The 16,665-nt window shown below is 43.4% G+C and overlaps 1 protein-coding gene across 13 annotated transcripts in view; it reads right to left on the bottom strand.

Annotated features, from left to right (window-relative positions):
• Positions 1-1,977: 1,977 nt before the first annotated feature.
• The window catches only part of ERC2 (ELKS/RAB6-interacting/CAST family member 2), a 971,398-nt gene continuing 956,710 nt past the window's right edge, over positions 1,978-16,665 (bottom strand). For 9 of the 13 annotated variants that reach the window (XM_070455889.1, XM_070455891.1, XM_070455890.1 and 6 more), the window contains one exon: positions 1,978-4,943. In XM_070455889.1, the coding sequence (XP_070311990.1) occupies positions 4,803-4,943 (141 nt within the window). In that variant the 3' untranslated portion in view covers positions 1,978-4,802. The remainder of the gene's footprint in view (positions 4,944-16,665) is intronic. The other 4 variants (XR_011483727.1, XR_011483729.1, XM_070455895.1 and 1 more) reach the window with 2 other exon arrangements.

Raw genomic sequence — 16,665 nt, 5'->3', positions numbered from 1 at the left:
ACCCCAGTCCCATACACCCCTCACTTACCTAACCTGGGGCCCGAAGCAGAGAGCTTCCTGAGCACTGGATGAAAAGCCTGTCTCCATGATCCATGTACCATCCAGGAGACGCTGGGTGAGGTGTGGAAGGTTTCTGGGCCGCTTTCTCCTTGTCTGTATGTTGAGGAGAGTAATAATACCAGAATATATGAGGATAATACCTACCTCAAGGGATTACTGTCAGGATAAATGAATTCATGTAAGCACAGCATTTAGCAGAGTACTGGTACCAAGGAAGTGCTCTATAAACATGCACTGTCTCTGGTCATCTCTGTGAGCCTGCATTCCCCTCACTATGAAACATGGGTCGTGATAGCACCAATCTCATGGAACTGTTGTCAGGAATAAAGGAGTGGGTGCACGTGAGTCCTTGGTGACATGGCCTGGCTCCTAGCAAGTACACAATCAAGTTCAATTATTTTTATCTGTTTACTTATTAGTGTGATTATTATTATTATGGACTAGCAACCCCAAGACTTAGAAAGTCTCTCCAATCTTTTTCAAGGTGAATTTTTAAGATTAAACAAAACAAAACAAAACCAAACCTTTTGCTTATGTACATGCTTCGATAGAACTGAAAGACAGGTGGACCCGCAAAGTCTGAGCTGGTACTTTTCCTCCAAACAGACCAGTTTGTGCATGAAGGAGTAGAGATTATGTCTGACGGCCATCTGGCCTCATATAATCAGGCCTGAAAGCAAGCCGGGTGCTTCAGGGAGTTCTATGAGGTAAGAAATTCTTGCCTAACAAAAGTTATTTTTCCATAAAAAGGCACCATAAAGAAAAGGACATGTGACTTTGCAGGTTGCCCCCAAATGTCCCTGACTGAGAAAATTTCATACCTGGTAGCATTGAATCCATGAAGTACAGAAAAAAAATGCTATTTTCTCTGTGTCTTCTAGGGTCAACTGGGAGGAGGCTCTGTTTCATCCTCTCCTCTGCAGAGGGTCTTCAGGGACATATACTCCTGTCCCAGAACCTCCAGGGACAGTCTGGGATTGCAGTGAACTTACCACATATGCCTGGATCAGCTACTTCCGACTGGGCCTCAGTTTCTCCATCTGTAAAATGAAGGCATTTGGTCACATGACATAGACTGTCTAGCGCTAATAATCAATTACTATTTAATTGCAATAATGGCAAGAGTTGATCATTTGTTTCCTGAAACTCAAATTTAAAAAGAAACCAGGAGCTGGTCCTCCACTGAGATCCACAGGTGAGCTATAAAGGCCGGGGAGCCCTTGTATGGACAGTTCTGTTTTTCTGCATGATTCTGTGTGTGTACCCAAGTGATGGCAGGGCTACCGTTTTCACCTGCTCAGCTTGTCTCTCTTCTAGACTAGAGCTGTTTTTTTCCTTTGAAACTACATCTCCCACATCCAGTGAGGCTGGATGTATGATCCCAAGAGGACTAGTAAGAGTCCCTCTAGAGGCCTGATGTGGCTGCTGGGAGAGAGGGCTGTCTCTTCTAAAAAACCCAAGAACACTCAAAGCTGTCGGGAGTCACCTTTACCACCAAGTGGAGAGAACCTGGCAGGACTGATGTCAACTTCATGGAAAGTGCAGAAGAAACACAACAGAAAAGAGGAAAGAGGGAAAAAAGGGAAGCAAGAAAAGGTAGGAAGGAGGAAGCGAGGGAGGGATAAAAAGATGGAGAAAAAGGGAGGAACTGAGAGACAGAGAAAGACCAAAAGGGAAGGGAAGGAGGAAGGGAGATGCCACCAATAACTTGAGTTCTTAACACACTATAAGCCCGGAGCTCCAGCTATGCACAGAGGGAAATTTACATCTTGGCTCTTCTGGTAAAATGAGTCCATAGCCTCCCTTTTTCTTTCTCTTGTCTTCGCAGCCATAGCTTCTTCAGATGGGGATCCATGACCCAAACAAGACTAGAAACCATCACAGTTGGAGCATTTATTCGAGATGGAATGAACCCGCTTCAGAAAGAAACAAAGTTTATTTGATGAATATAAATAAGGCGATCAGCACAAAGCACTTCTCATACACGTGATAACAAATGTGTGAACTGTACATACCTTGTACGTTGTACTTCTACTAGACACGAGGTTACAATGACTGGCTACTACATGCCCACTGATAGTTTCTGAGGGTTCCTTAGTTTTATTTATTTATTTTTTTTTCATATCGAAGTCCATAATCACATGGTCAATATCACAACCCACATGCCACTCACTTGGAGAAATATTACAAGAAGCACTATCAAACGAGGGTCTCTGGGAATTAGATACACTGACCCCTGGCAGCATTCAAACGCCACTCAACACAAAAACATCTCAGATAGAGCTTATGTCAACACATTTGAGGTCTCGTCATGAACACTGTTTAAAAAGTAAATGGAAACCCACTTTTAAATGAAAGTTGACACGCTGTTAACGTGCATACTGGATACACAAAAATCATTAAATACAAAATAGAGACTGTACATTGAAATCAAACAGGGTATAAAGTACAAGCTTGCTTTTGCACAAAGCAAGAAGACCAACTTCTCCTAAATGTCAGCCTCAACTTTCTCAACTTGATTATGATCAAGGGGGAAACCTGCTAAAGTCTGTGCAAAGGAAATGTCTTCCCAACAGCACAGTTGTTTGCTGTAAACACAAACTATTTTTAATATGTGAAAAGGGAATTTTTTGGTAGCCCCTCAACATCAGGGAATATTACATGATACATAATGGAAAGATGCTATGTTAGACATAATTTAATTTTTAAGGAACTAAATGATAATTGTCCCACAAAAGGAACATCAGTAATACTTTAGGCAAACAAAAGTGGGGCAAAAATGAGCCCTTGAAACAACAGCTGGGACAGAATTGGCACATACTGGGAAATTGCTAACTATTCATGGTCGGTTGCTTTCTCTGCTTCTAGGACACTCACTGCCTAGTGGCTTTCCCACTTCAAGTATTCAGTGGCAGAGTTCAGATCAGGATCTGGCTGTAGGAGACAGTGAGGCTGCCTGTTTAAGGATGCTCAAACTGTTCACAGCCATGAGTTGGAGGAGGCCTGGGTTTTCAGGGCGGCATTATGTCAAAATGTGTGAAATAACTTTTGCAAAGAACTCTGCTGTTTCTCAAGTCAAGACCTAGATTGCCTTCATAGTTAAAGGACAAACTTATTAAACATGAATGTATTTGGATTGCTTGTGCAACATGAAAGTTTTACACAATGCGCAATACTTAGGACAAGAACAAAGCCAGAAGCGAGAAACCTGCTCGAATATACTACTCTTAATGCACCAAGGATGAACAGCTCAACCCAGACACAGCTTCGTCTTCTCAGATAGATAAATAAGGTGTCTGACTTTTAAATATCTCTATGGCTCACAAGAGAGGTCCAGAGTTAATTGCACCAACATTTTAAGAAGTAATAATAACTAAATTCAATGCAAGACTTCAGGAACATCTCCTTAGAATCCTTTCCACAGCAGCAAAAAAAGACAACTATATTTATTAAGGCCACTCATGCTTAAATTCACTGTTTGTCCTTTAGAAATGCAGATTTTCATCCCCCACTTTCATACACGTGGAAGGGTTTCTTTCATTGACAAGGAAATGGATCAATACAAGAGTTGCACATGTTTTCCAGACTCGGTAACGAGTTTTATGAAGTTACAACAACTTTATTTCTTTTTTTTTTTAACCTCAGAGGAAGCAGGAGGAGTTTAATTCTCCTCAGGACCATGTCACTGTATGTAAAAGACCTGAAAATGTGGTCTCTCTCCCTGGCATGTGCTTTAAATAATGACTCTGTACCACAAACATGTTGTGTAGAGCTATATACAGATACATAGCTTTTGTGATTATTCCTCATTCATCAATGTTTTCATGTTTGATGCTGAAAATGTTTTGGAATCCATGTTGGAGACTTTTAAAAAAAAATGACAAATGACCTTTCATTTGCAGAAGATCTAAGCGTACACTCGCTGTTTGGACAGCGTTTGGATCTTGAGTATGAATGAGTCCCAGCTTCTTCGTGGAGACCTGCATGTACGGGAATGGCGAGAGTCTGAGGCTCGGCTGTGACCCCACTGTGGGTGATACGTAACACACATGGGATAGAAATATGCAGGTGCCTCAGGCTCCAGTCACTCCCTAGTACAAACACAGGGTCCATAGAACTATGAATGATCAATTTAGATGTGCCATGCATTGTCAGAGACACACACCATGTTCTCATAAGGCGATTTCTTGGCAAGTATTAGTGGTTTAAAAAATTGATTTCATTTCCAACCTGGCCCAGAGGTAACGACTGGTTCCACCACCAAAATGTGGTTCTTCAAACCGCAGATTAAAGAAATAGAGGAGGGTAAAGGCTCACCATTTTTGGTGCTTTGGTTTCTCTTTCAAACACTCCATGCATCTCGGTATACAAACACTGCCAGCACCACTCACTCAATCACAGAATTCACACTTTTTGATAATCTAATGCATTAGAGATGACCACTTAGACTGAACCAGCAGAGAGACGGGAGATGAAGCTAGTTGTCCAACAGAAGCTGAATCCACAGTTATGATCCCATGGAGTTCAGATTCATCCAGTGATGTTTAAGTAACAGAAGTAAAATGTTATCAAATAATGACATTCAGAAGAGATGAACACATTTTAAATGCCCGAATCCCGACCAAAAAATGGAGGACCTGCCATTGTCTCCTCCTCCTCCACCTTCTCCTCTCCAACGTGTCTGAATCCATGGGAAAGGACATGAGATGATGAAGGAGACACTGAGTCGAACAGAGCCGTGCTCAGTAATGGAAGTGAAAGCTCCTCTTCAGTCTCCATGAGCGTTCCAGGTGGTGGTGAACAGTGATGTGAGCTGCACTGCAATAGATTATCAGAATATTGCTGCGGAGCTGCGCGTGCCCTTTAGTCAGCCCTTCTGATAGCTGCAACAAGAAAGCACAGAGTTTAGCTGGGAGAGGGACTGGCAGTGAGGCTGGAGGTACTGCGGGCAAACAGTCCCCACCCGTGTGCCCACCCGCCACCCCTCTCTTTAATCAGGGCTAATGGGGATCAGGGAGGGTGGCGATGCAGAGGAAGAATAGAGTGAGGAGGTGAACAGGAAGTTAAATGATGTCTTGCAAACACATCTGAAGAAGATGCCTTTTTAAAAATCGTTCACCTAGAGTTAGAGATGCCTCTTGAAAAGCAAGAAGAAAGGGAATGGAAATAAGCCCAAATGTTACAGAGATTATTTCTATTTGACCAGGTCATGTGTCAACATTTTTTCCTTTCCGTGCTTTTCTACCATGAGTATAGTTTTTAAACAATTTTTAAACTTGACTTTTTAGATATTAGAGAATTAAAGATGGCCGACACACCAGAAAACTTAGCATTCACTTACAGACCTTCTAAGAGAAACAATTTAAAAGAACACAGAAAATTTCATTCCAAGGTATATACCTGAAAGAATGACTTAAACAGACTGCTTGCACACAAATGCTCACAGAAGCCTTACTGAAAATAACCAAAAGGTAGTATATATGCACCACAGAATGTTACTCAACCCTCAAAACAAATGAAGTTCTGATTCATGCTCCAATATGGATAAACCCTGAAGACATCATGGTAAGTGAAATAAACCATTCACTAAAGGACAAATACGGTACAATTCCACTTACATGGAATATCTAGAATAAACAAATTCAAAGATGCACAAAATAAGAGGTTACAGGGGCTGAGGGGAGAGGGGAATGGAGAGTTATCTTTGAATGGGCACAGAATTTCAGTTTGTGGTAATAAATTCTGGAAATGGATAGTGGTGTTGGTTGAATTATGCCATGGATGTATTAAATGCTACTGAACTGTACACTTAAACTGGTTACAGTGGTAATTTTTAGCATGTATCTTACCACAATAAAAGCATAACTTAAAAAAGAATATTGGTATCTCCTTAAACACAGCAGAGTGAAATGAAGCTGGCTATCATCGCCACCATCCTGTGGCTTGTGTGTATATGTTTAGCCCTAAACATAAGTGCAACAGTCAGCTGTGTGCATATTTCAGGCCCTGGGGAAGAGGTATCCGGAAGCATCTCAAGTTTTCTCATGGCCCCCATTAAGGGTCCCGGGGTGTGGCATACAACTGCCGCCTGCGAAGAAACAGTACAACGGGTAAGAAGAGAGGACCATCCCACACTGAACCCTCAGATGATGACTTTCTTCCCTACTGATGCTGGACGTTGTGTGCCTGCATGGTTGTAATTCACATATTGCCTTGGAATATTCTAGGAGTTTCTGGGCACATGGCAATAGTGCAGCTATCTGGGGAATAAGGCGGGGAAGGGAAAGATCAAACACAGACACACACACACACACACAACTCATACACATGTGAGCCAATTTTTATATACAGCCTGAGCTGTCTGATTTGGTGGCTGACACACAGCATTTCTCAAGTCACACTGACTAATGAGCCAGCCAAAGATCCCAGCATCTGCACAGGTAGGCAGTTATTTCGAACCCTCGTTAAGCAGTGCAAATGAAATATGTGGCTTGGATGAACTCGGCTAATTCATACTCTGAGGAGTTTGGTGTAACCCTTCTGGTTAAGAAACTTGAATCGGGGGCAAAAAAATGACTTTTGCAGAGCCAGAGAGCTAGGGAGTTCCTAGAGCGGATCATATTACTCATTCTGGCACATAAAATCTCGGTGAACTTCGTATGAAAATTCTAAGTCAGAGCACGCTTTCTGCTTCATGAGCTGTGCATAGCTCTAATTCTTTTGTGCATTAAGCATTTCTTAATCATCCTTTTAAGGGGCTGACCAATATATTAAAAGGCCACATGATTAAAAGGTAAAGAGAAACCCAAAGTAGTACTAAAATGCTCCGGTCATATTTTACAGATCGGGGAAATGAGTGAAAAACAATTACGGCGAATGTCCCATGTCCTTGATGTTTTTCCAAGATAAAGTAGCAAAGAACAATCATTTATTCAGTCGAGACAAAGATTTCCAGCTGGGTAACAGGTCACAAGGCAGAATACAGTGCCTCGAGACTGCAACGCACTGTTTCAGGGTAAGCTTTATGCTGTGGGAAAGGGAACTCTCAAAAAGTGTCACCGCTGCTTCCATCAGACAATCCATTTGCCAGGAGGCCTAAATGGATTTGAGGGAAAAAAGAAATCTCAGATGACACTGCCAGGAGCTGCAAAGGCAAATGAACCTTCACTGAGGCGCAAAGAAGCATATACATTTAAAAATTTTTTAAAAAGGAGTCCTGGCTTCTACCAAGGAGGCAATCTGGGTAGCCACCCACAGTGAGATAATCTTTGGCCTGACCTCCCTGTCCCAGATGGTCGCAGCGGCCCCAACACCCCCCCACCCCCCACTCCACACACACCTCTCCTTCAGGACCCACTCTGCACTCACCACACAGGCAACAGTGCTATTTCAACAACAACATCTACTTCATCTTGCACTCCCTGTTACAGCCTTCATTTACAATCCCATTGCTGTCAGGGTGGAGGATGGACTCCTGGCTTGCTGGCCTCTCTCTCCGGCTCCACGCTTCAAGTTCCCCCTAAGCTGAACTGGCTTCTGCAGTCCTAAAGCTTTCTTTCCTCCTCATTGTACAGACTTGTCTTTCTGACATGCATTCACATGAACCCTTGACCTGACTGATTCCTACTTATTCTTCAGTCTCAGTTTAGATTTCACTTCTTCCCTGGAGGTCTTTCCTGACCCTCCTGAGTGTGGGATGGCGCGCAGGAAGTCTCACACACACTGCACTGCCCTCCTTCTGTGACGTCCCTAGACTTTCACTGTCCAATATGGCAGCCACTGAACACGTGTGTCTACTCAGCACTTGAAGTGGGGCTAGTCCAACTTGAGATGTGCCATAAGTGTAAACTGTGCGCCGGTGATACTTTGGATATATTGGATAAAATTAAATATATTTTTAGAGTTAATTTCATCTGTATCTTATTACTCTTTTCAATGTGGCTACTAGAAAACTCAAAACTACAAATGTGGCTTGCGATATATTTCTACTGAATAACATTGGTCGAGGCTGCAAGCTCTATGAGAGCAGGGTCAGGACAGTCTTGTTCACTTAGCATCCTCTATGCCATGTGCATTCAATGAACAAGTTGATTCACTCACCCTTTCCATAGGTATTAGAGGGCACTTGGAACAGGCAGAATCCTAAAGTTCCCTCAACCCCCAAAGATTTCCTGCTGCAATCCCTGGCACTGGGACTATGAATATCTCACACCATGATTACAACTTTATAGATATAATTAAGATTACTAATCATTTGACTTGAGAAAATGAGTGGGCCTAATTTAATCATGGGAGCCCTTTAATAGCAGAGACTTTCCTCTTGCTGGTAGGAGAAGAAACTCAGGGAAATTTGGAACATAAGAGGGAACTGCTGTGCTGAGACAGAGGGGACCACAGGGCAAGGACCTGGTAGTGTCCTGCCAGATCCAAGAGAAGCCAGCAGCTAATAGCAAACAAGGAAATAGGAACCTCAGTCCTACAACCACAAGGAACTAATTTCTGCCACAACCTAAATGAGCTCAGATGTGGGTACTTCCCCAGACCCTCCAGGTTAAATCTAGCCAGGTTAAATCTAGCCAAAATCTTGACTTTGGCATTATAAGTCTAAGAATAGAATTCAGTGGAGCATGAATGGTCATCTGACTTATAGAACTTTGAGATAATAAATGGGTACTGTTTTAAGCCACTAAGTTTGTGGTGATTTCTTATGCAGCATAGAAAACTAATATACCTCCTTTCTATGCCAGAAGGTGTGCCTGCTGTCAAGGGTACATTAGTAAAAATAACAGACAACATCTGTGCCCTCACAGAGCCAGTATTTTCAAGAGTAAGAGAAAAAACAGATAGATATATAAATAAGAGAATGATCAAATAATAAACTAGAAATTATCCATTTTTATTTATTATAAATAAATAAGAAAATTTTGTGCTTGAAAGGAATTTAACAGGGGGCTGTGACAATCATGCTTAAGATTTATTGACTACATGACAGTTTTATTCTAATTTTTTAATATGGAAAGACGTACATATTTTTTCAATGAAAAAAGCAGATTACAGGGGACATCCCTGGTGGCCCAGTGATTAAGAATCTGCCTTTTAGTGCAGGGGACAAACATTCAATCCCTGTTGGGGGAACTAAGATCCCATATGCTGTGAGGCAACTAAGTCCATACGCCCCAACCACTGAGTCCATGCACCACAACTAGAGAAGTTCACACGCTGCAACAAAGACCCATCACAGCCAAAATAAATTTAAAAAAATATAATTCCATACATATAGTTCAATCTCATTTTTGCATCACCATACCCATACTCACAAATGCATATGCCAGAATATTGTTAATAATTATCTTCTATGGGTGGTGCTTTAAAATTTTCTTCTTTTGATTTTTTTCTGGGGGAGGTTACACTTTAAGCAACAGTTAGAACTGGACATAGAACAGACTGGTTCCAAATAGGAAAAGGAGTATATCAAGGCTGTATATTGTCACCCTGCTTATTTAACTTCTATGCAGAGTACATCATGAGAAACGCTGGACTGGAAGAAGCACAAGCTGGAATCAAGATTGCCGGGAGAAATATCAATAACCTCAGATATGCACAGATGACACCACCCTTATGGCAGAAAGTGAAGAGGAACTAAAAAGCCTCTTGATGAAGTGAAAGAGGAGAGTGAAAAAGTTGGCTTAAAGCTCAATATTCAGAAAACTAAGATCATGGCATCTGGTCCCATCACTTCATGGGAAATAGATGGGGAAACAGTGACAGACTTTATTTTTTTGGGCTCCAAAATCACTGTAGATATTGATTTCAGCCATGAAATTAAAAGATGCTTACTCCTTGGAAAGAAAGTTACGACCAACCTAGATAACATATTAAAAAGCAGAGATATTACTTTGCCAACAAAGGTTCATCTAGTCAAGGCTATGGCTTTTCCAGTGGTCATGTATGGATGTGAGAGTTGGACTGTGAAGAAAGCTGAGCACCGAACAATTGATGCTTTTGAACTGTGGTGTTGGAGAAGACTCTTGAGAGTCCCTTGGACTGCAAGGAGATCCAAGGAGATCCAGCAGTCCATCCTAAAGGAGATAAGTCCTGGGTGTTCATTGGAAGGACCAATGCTGAAGCTGAAACTCCAATACTTTGGCCACCTCATGTTGACTCATTGGAGAAGACCCTGATGCTGGGAGGGATTGGGGGCAGGAGGAGAAGGGGATGACAGAGGATGAGATGGCTGGATGGCATCATCGACTCGATGGGCATGAGTTTGAGTAAACTCCAGGAGTTGGTGATGGACAGGGAGGCCTGGCGTGCTGTGATTCATGGGGTCACAAAGAGTTGGACACGACTGAGTGACTGAACTGAACACTTTTTGGATTTTTTAAATCAGAGAATGTGTAATGAGTATCAGAGCAGAAAAACAAGCTATTTCTATTGTGAAAACAATCAGTACTGCATGGGATCAATGCTCTTGACTTGGTTTTTTCTAAGGGAATCCTGCAGTTGGTGTGCAGGGGTGGGGTGTCGGGGGTGGGGGGATGCCGGTGAGCTGAGCACAGCAGTCAATTTCGCCCCAGGACAAGCGCCCCCAGGAGAGCAGGCTATAAACGTGTGGTGTCTCACAAATATTCCTTCAGACTGTTTTTCTTTGGCATAAAGACACCTGCTGGATTATGGCTTTCTTCTCTTGCCCTTTCAGTAGTGATTTGCAGAAACAGGCTGGGAGAAAGGGGTCTTTGGTAAACATGGAGGGGTTAAAGGGGAAACTGTTTAATAACAGTAGTAAAACGCAGGCTATTTTTGACATCTGGGTTAATGTCCATTACGCTCCATGTGCTTTCCAAATGTGTGCAGAGTGCCCCCAGGTACAAAAACAGACACCTATTCACAGCAGCTCTGGATGCCCCCGACATCGCACATGGTGCCCACATAAAAGCCAGTGCCTGATAGGCTAATGAACAACAGTCTGAAGAGAAGAACTGTTCATTCTTGGGGTAGCAGGTATCTCGAAGGACAACTCCACCCAGCAACTCTGTTCCCAGGAAAACCCAATAGAGTTGTTTCTGCTTGGAAAAAAAAAAGAAAAAAAAATCTATAACTACATCTGTGTTATTACTTAACATCTTTTAAAACGGGGTGGAATGGGTTTCTCGTTTTCCTCATGAAGATTTATTTATTATTGTTGTGATCAAAGTGGCAACAAATTATGTTAAATCATTTAATTTTCTTGATAGGAGCAACCACCTTGAAGCCATAATTCAAAAATATGAGTGGAGAATAACATGTAACCTTGCGAGTGGCCTTCTAAGGCTCCACAGGGCAATAAAATGTAACACTTGAGAGCCCAAAGGGCTCGGGATGGGGGTGGGCCCAGCAAGACCTTAGCTCAGAATTGATAACTGCTGTTGGGATGGTAGAGCCTGCTGGGTGGGATGGAGGCCCTGAGAGTCCCCAGATTTCATCTTTGCCTTCCGTGTCTGTGCTGTGGGGTGCAACTCATCCACAAGTGAAGGGATCTGGATGAATTCAGATGTGTACAACAAAATGGTAGCGTAGACTGCTGTGCCTGAGACTTTATTTTTGCCATTATTATTGTGGTCAGAGTTATTCACAGCTAACACTGTGTGCACACTGTCTGCCAGCAAGGGTGCTCTGTGCTTTTGAGAGAACTATCTCCAACAAACTGGACAGATCTGTGACACTGACCTGGCTGACACTCCCTTAGCAGTGGGGAAACAGAAGCTTAAGGGAAATGTGTGTGTGTGTTAGTTGCTCAGTCGTTTTGGACTTGCTGTGACCCCGTGGATTGTAACCCACCAGGCGCCTCTGTCCAGGGAGTTCTCCAGACAGGAACACTAGAGTGGGTAGCCACGCCCTTCTCCAGGGGATATTCTCGACCCAGGGATCAAACCTGAGTCTCCCACACTGCAGGCAGATTCTTTTACCACGTGAGCTACCAGAGAAGCAACACGTGCTTTTGGTCAGATTCCCATCTTCCTGGGGCTTGATTTGAAACCACATCATCTTGACTCCAGAGCACAGTCTCTTCACCCTAAGGCCAGGACTTCCTCAAGCTCAATCTTTCATGCTCTACTGTCCCGGTTTTTGTGACCTTTCTATAATGCCTGCCACTGTAAACTAATATTTTTCTTCAAAAACCTTTTCTAAAAACAAAGTTCCTTCTACAGAAAGATTTGCTGTAATACCCCAGTCACGATTTGTCTAATATACCTTACAATAATTTCATAGCTATTAAAATGAAAGTGCTTGCCCGTGAAACACCTAAAACTATCTTCTCGTGGGTACGGAACCCCCTGCCTGCCCCTAGGTGTGTCCTGGAGACCAGTCCCACTGCCCTGGGTGGCCTTTGGCACAGCAGCTCCAGCCTGCATTGGCCAGTTTGAGCAGGTGCCACATTCGGGCCACCAGCCACCCCCAGCACTGACACTTCAGGCCCAGCTACCACGGGCCCGCTTTGCTTCTCAATGGTCAGATGGCAGCAGAAGTACAAGTCAGAAATCTGCCACACATCAGCGTTTTACTCTACGTAATCTTTTAAAAAAAAAAAATTGGTTGAGTTTGCTTTAGTTGTAATTTTTTTCCTTAAAATAATACCTACCTAAACTCAAGAGACTGCCTACCAGCTAAATGCCTTTGTCATTCTCCTCCACAATTTCTCAGTCTTAGCACTGTGGACACTCACCAGAGGACATTTACTGTGGGCCGGGCACCTGTTGTTAGGACTGTCCGGGGCATTATGGGGTGCTTATTAGCAGCATCCTGAGCCATGGCCCGTTAGAAGCCAGTAGCATCACTCCTTCTCTCAATCTTGACAACAAAAAATGTCTCCAAATGTTGCCAAACTCCCCTGGGGTGGGGGTAGGCAAAATGACCCCCACTTGAGAACCACAGGTATTATCAATTGCTTTTACATTTAATTGCTTAACAGTATAAGATAAACATTGTAAAATTTGTGAGATAATTGCACACTATAAGATATTTTGGTAAGAAATGTATATACATACATGCATCCACCAACCCTTAAAAGATACAGATTTTGCAGAAGTAAAGATCTATTTCGAAGCTGCCATCATATTATTTCAGACACGGCTGCATAGATTTAAAAGTCCTGTGGAAATAGGTACAAGCTAAGTCGTAAAAGTAATGAAAATGTACTACTTATCTGACATAAAATAGAAACGCCACAATCCTGAGATAGTAAGACACCTAAGACACTTGCTGAGCTAAGTGAAAAGGTAAAATCTAGTTTAAATTTATAGCATTCCTTCGGTGTCCCTCTAGGAGTTTGGCATTTTGCCAGGGTTCCTTGTTAAAAATTTGTTAAACGTGTTTGGCATTAATGCAAACACAAAGTGGTCATTTGTTACAAATTCTATTGGAATGCATTCATTTAAGGCAATGAAGTAGTTACTAGAAAAGAAAAAAAAAGTTCATTAAGTACATTTTAAAAATACAATGATGTATGCAGTGTGTAGCTGTGGCGCCCTGGTGGCTGTATAAATCGCTGACAGAATAACCACACATTGTGTTTAGTTTGAAATTGGAATCTTTTAAACATTACTGATAGAACAAAAACTGGTTTTGTTTGTTGTCAAAACCCATGTTAGTCCTTCTTCTCTGAACTAGTTAAAATAACCAAACATTTGGCATGCAATTTCTAACATTTCAAATCAGTGAAACGTATAGGTTCAAATCATGCTTTGGGCATCTTTTTGGAGTGCTGGCCTTTTTGGAGATGATTCGACAAATACAATGCCCCACCTCCCCGCCCCTGGAGAGGGAGGAAAATGGCCCTGTCATCTTGGGAACCCCACATCTTGGGAATACAGCACCTCTGTGTCCTCACGGTTGTCTGAAGTTATTGCGTTACCTGCAGAAGGAAAACCATCAGCTCCATCATGGAGATAATGGAATCCTATGAGCAAATATCCTAAGCCTTGTGTATAGAACTCGCACCTTCCTGTCGCACCCTGCGCTGTTCACACAAAGGAGATATTGCTGAGTAAGGGTGCCTCCTTATATCCCTCATGAAACAGTTCTGAAGCTCAGCTTTTGAGGAAACAGGCTGACACTACATGACGTTTGGTCCTGCCACATAGCTTGCTATGAACGTATGTGTGGCACATGTCATCTCAGGGCCCCAAGACGCTTGATAAAAGCCAATCCTAAAGGTGAATAGAAAACTCACGTACTGGGACTTCCCTGGTGGCCAAGTGGTTAAGACTCTGCCTTGCAATGAGGGAGATACAGGTGTAAACCTGGTTGGGGAACTAAGATTCCCATGCCATGGAGAAACAGCCCGCGTGCCACAACTACTGAGGCCCCAGGACAGAACTAAGACCGGAGGCAGCCAAATAAACAAATAAAATTTAAAAAAGAAAACCCAAGTTTCACAAGGACATTCAGAAAGTATTCACTGCCATCCTCCTCCGTCTCTCTCTCTCTCTCCAACAGATGTGAACCACGGCCCCAAATTCCTGTGGCCCCCAAACCTCTCTCTAGGTTGGCCTCTTTCGCCCTCTGAGTTTGGTGTTATCTGAGCTGCCCCTGAAGGGGATGGATCCAGGGTCTTGAAACAGTCCCCAGGTTCAAGAGTAAACTCAGACAAAACCTGGCATCCTGTATGGGGCCTGAAGAAGTTGCCCTTCGCAGATACCAAACAGGACCAAGAAGCAAAACATCTAAGAACAGGGAAAACATACTTATCTCCAGGAGCAACCAGAGTGCATGAGATAAAAGAGACATGCTGAGTATTACAGAGCACACCTTGGTTTTATACGTTTGGTGGGCTCTCTTTGAGAAAAAGATTGACTGATAGTTGACTGGTTCAAACTTGACAAAATGACATGGTCACAAGAATACACCATTAAAGCCTCTCCCTGGACCTGGGGAAAGATCTGTGTACTTGAGGGGCCAGAAGCTTAAGCCTTGTTAGATTCGTGATAAATCTCTTCTGCTTGCGATTAAAGTTTATTTTTGAGAATATGTTTTCACATTCAGATGAGAATAAAGGAAAACATGTTTTCAAATCCCTTCTTGACAAAGATTCAGCTTTAGGAAAATCTTGGAAAATCTCATCAGAGCAAGAGGGAGGGGCAGGAATGAGATGGCCCACCTAGAGAAAGGAACTGAAGAGGCATTTGAGGGAGTCTGAGGCACGAAGGAACAGTTTGCTATCTCAGGTCTGCAGACCAGAAGTGGCTCAGATGACAAGTGTTTACAGCAGGATCTTTGCAGAGCCAATAATGGCAATTAGTCCCCTGGATTGGAAGGCGCCCTTCCCGCATCGCCAGGCTGAGGTGGAATGCCATTTACTCTTGGGGCTGGCGACTAATTAGGGGTCTCTTTTGAAGATCAAGGTTTTGTGATCCCTGTTTCTTAATAACATGGTTGGCCTGCCGGCCACCTGGGTCCAGGCGAGACCTCCCTCTCCCCCTCCCCACACAGCAGGCACTGCCTGAGGCCAGGAGCAAGTGCGGGCAGGAAAACACAGATCCTGCCACCGGGTGAGCGACTTAACCTCTTCACCGCCAGGTTTCTGCAACCCAGCACTCCATTCAGCTGCCCCGAGACAGAGACAATTGGTCTCCTTTCTCAGGAAGGGCTGAAGACCTCGGTGTGTTGCAAAGTAACCACGGTTGTGGTGCAAACACTACTTAGCAAGCTTTCATATATGAAGAGAAGCAGGGAGACTCCACTTGTCCCAAGAAGTGGTGAATCAGATGGTTCTTTGCATCTGCTGCATCTTGGGCCACTTCCAGATGGGATTTTAGAAGTAACCAGCGACCTCTGGCAGAGGCAGAGCGGGGAGGACAATGAAGCACAGCTTCTGGAGTCCTAATCTGAGGGGTGATCAGACCTGAGAGCTGGGTGCCTGCGCCTGCTGATCTCTACCAGGGCCCCCATGGCCATGCTGGATGAGGCGGTGTAGCCTGCTATGCTCTTAAGACACGGTAGAGAAGACAGAGGCCAGAACAGCAGGAAGAGCAAGCTGCAAAGAATTAAACTTGTAACAAGTTGGGCAAAGCACAAACATCGGGAGAGGCTGATCCCTTGGCTTTTGACAGGCTCTGGCCTGGGTTGGTCATGGTCGCTAAGCCCATCAGCGTTCCGATGTGGCAATGGCTAATGCGGCAAGTTCAATGTGATTTTAATTTTGGAATGCTGCTTACACACCGCCCACAGTGGCCGCCTAAGATCGGCAACCCCACTGCCACAAACACAGTCAGCACTGTCAGGGATTCTGAAAATCATTTTAAAAATGGTTTCTTTTTTGGCAGATAGGGGCTGAGTGGAGTTTGCATTTGATTAACTGTACTTTAACTTCAACGTGCTTCAAACATTTTTGTGTGTTCTAAGCAACACCAAAGCAGAGTTTCCAGCAACAAAAGGAACCAGTCTTCTTGGGGCAGTGGCAGACTATGGTAAGTGGAGAGGGGAACGTGTCAACACAAGCCAGCAACCAGCTGAGTGGAGTCAGTCAGGCCTTCTGGAGATAGTCAGGGTCTCTGAGCTCAGTGAGCCCTGATCCACACTCCTTGCAAATCAAGGAATAGATAAAAAAAAAAGTACCAAATTTTTGGT

Source organism: Odocoileus virginianus, chromosome 26 (assembly GCF_023699985.2).
Source record: "Odocoileus virginianus isolate 20LAN1187 ecotype Illinois chromosome 26, Ovbor_1.2, whole genome shotgun sequence".
NCBI lineage: Eukaryota > Metazoa > Chordata > Mammalia > Artiodactyla > Cervidae > Odocoileus > Odocoileus virginianus.
Note: the sequence above shows the minus strand (reverse complement) of the source record. Positions and strands in the feature narration are given on the sequence as shown.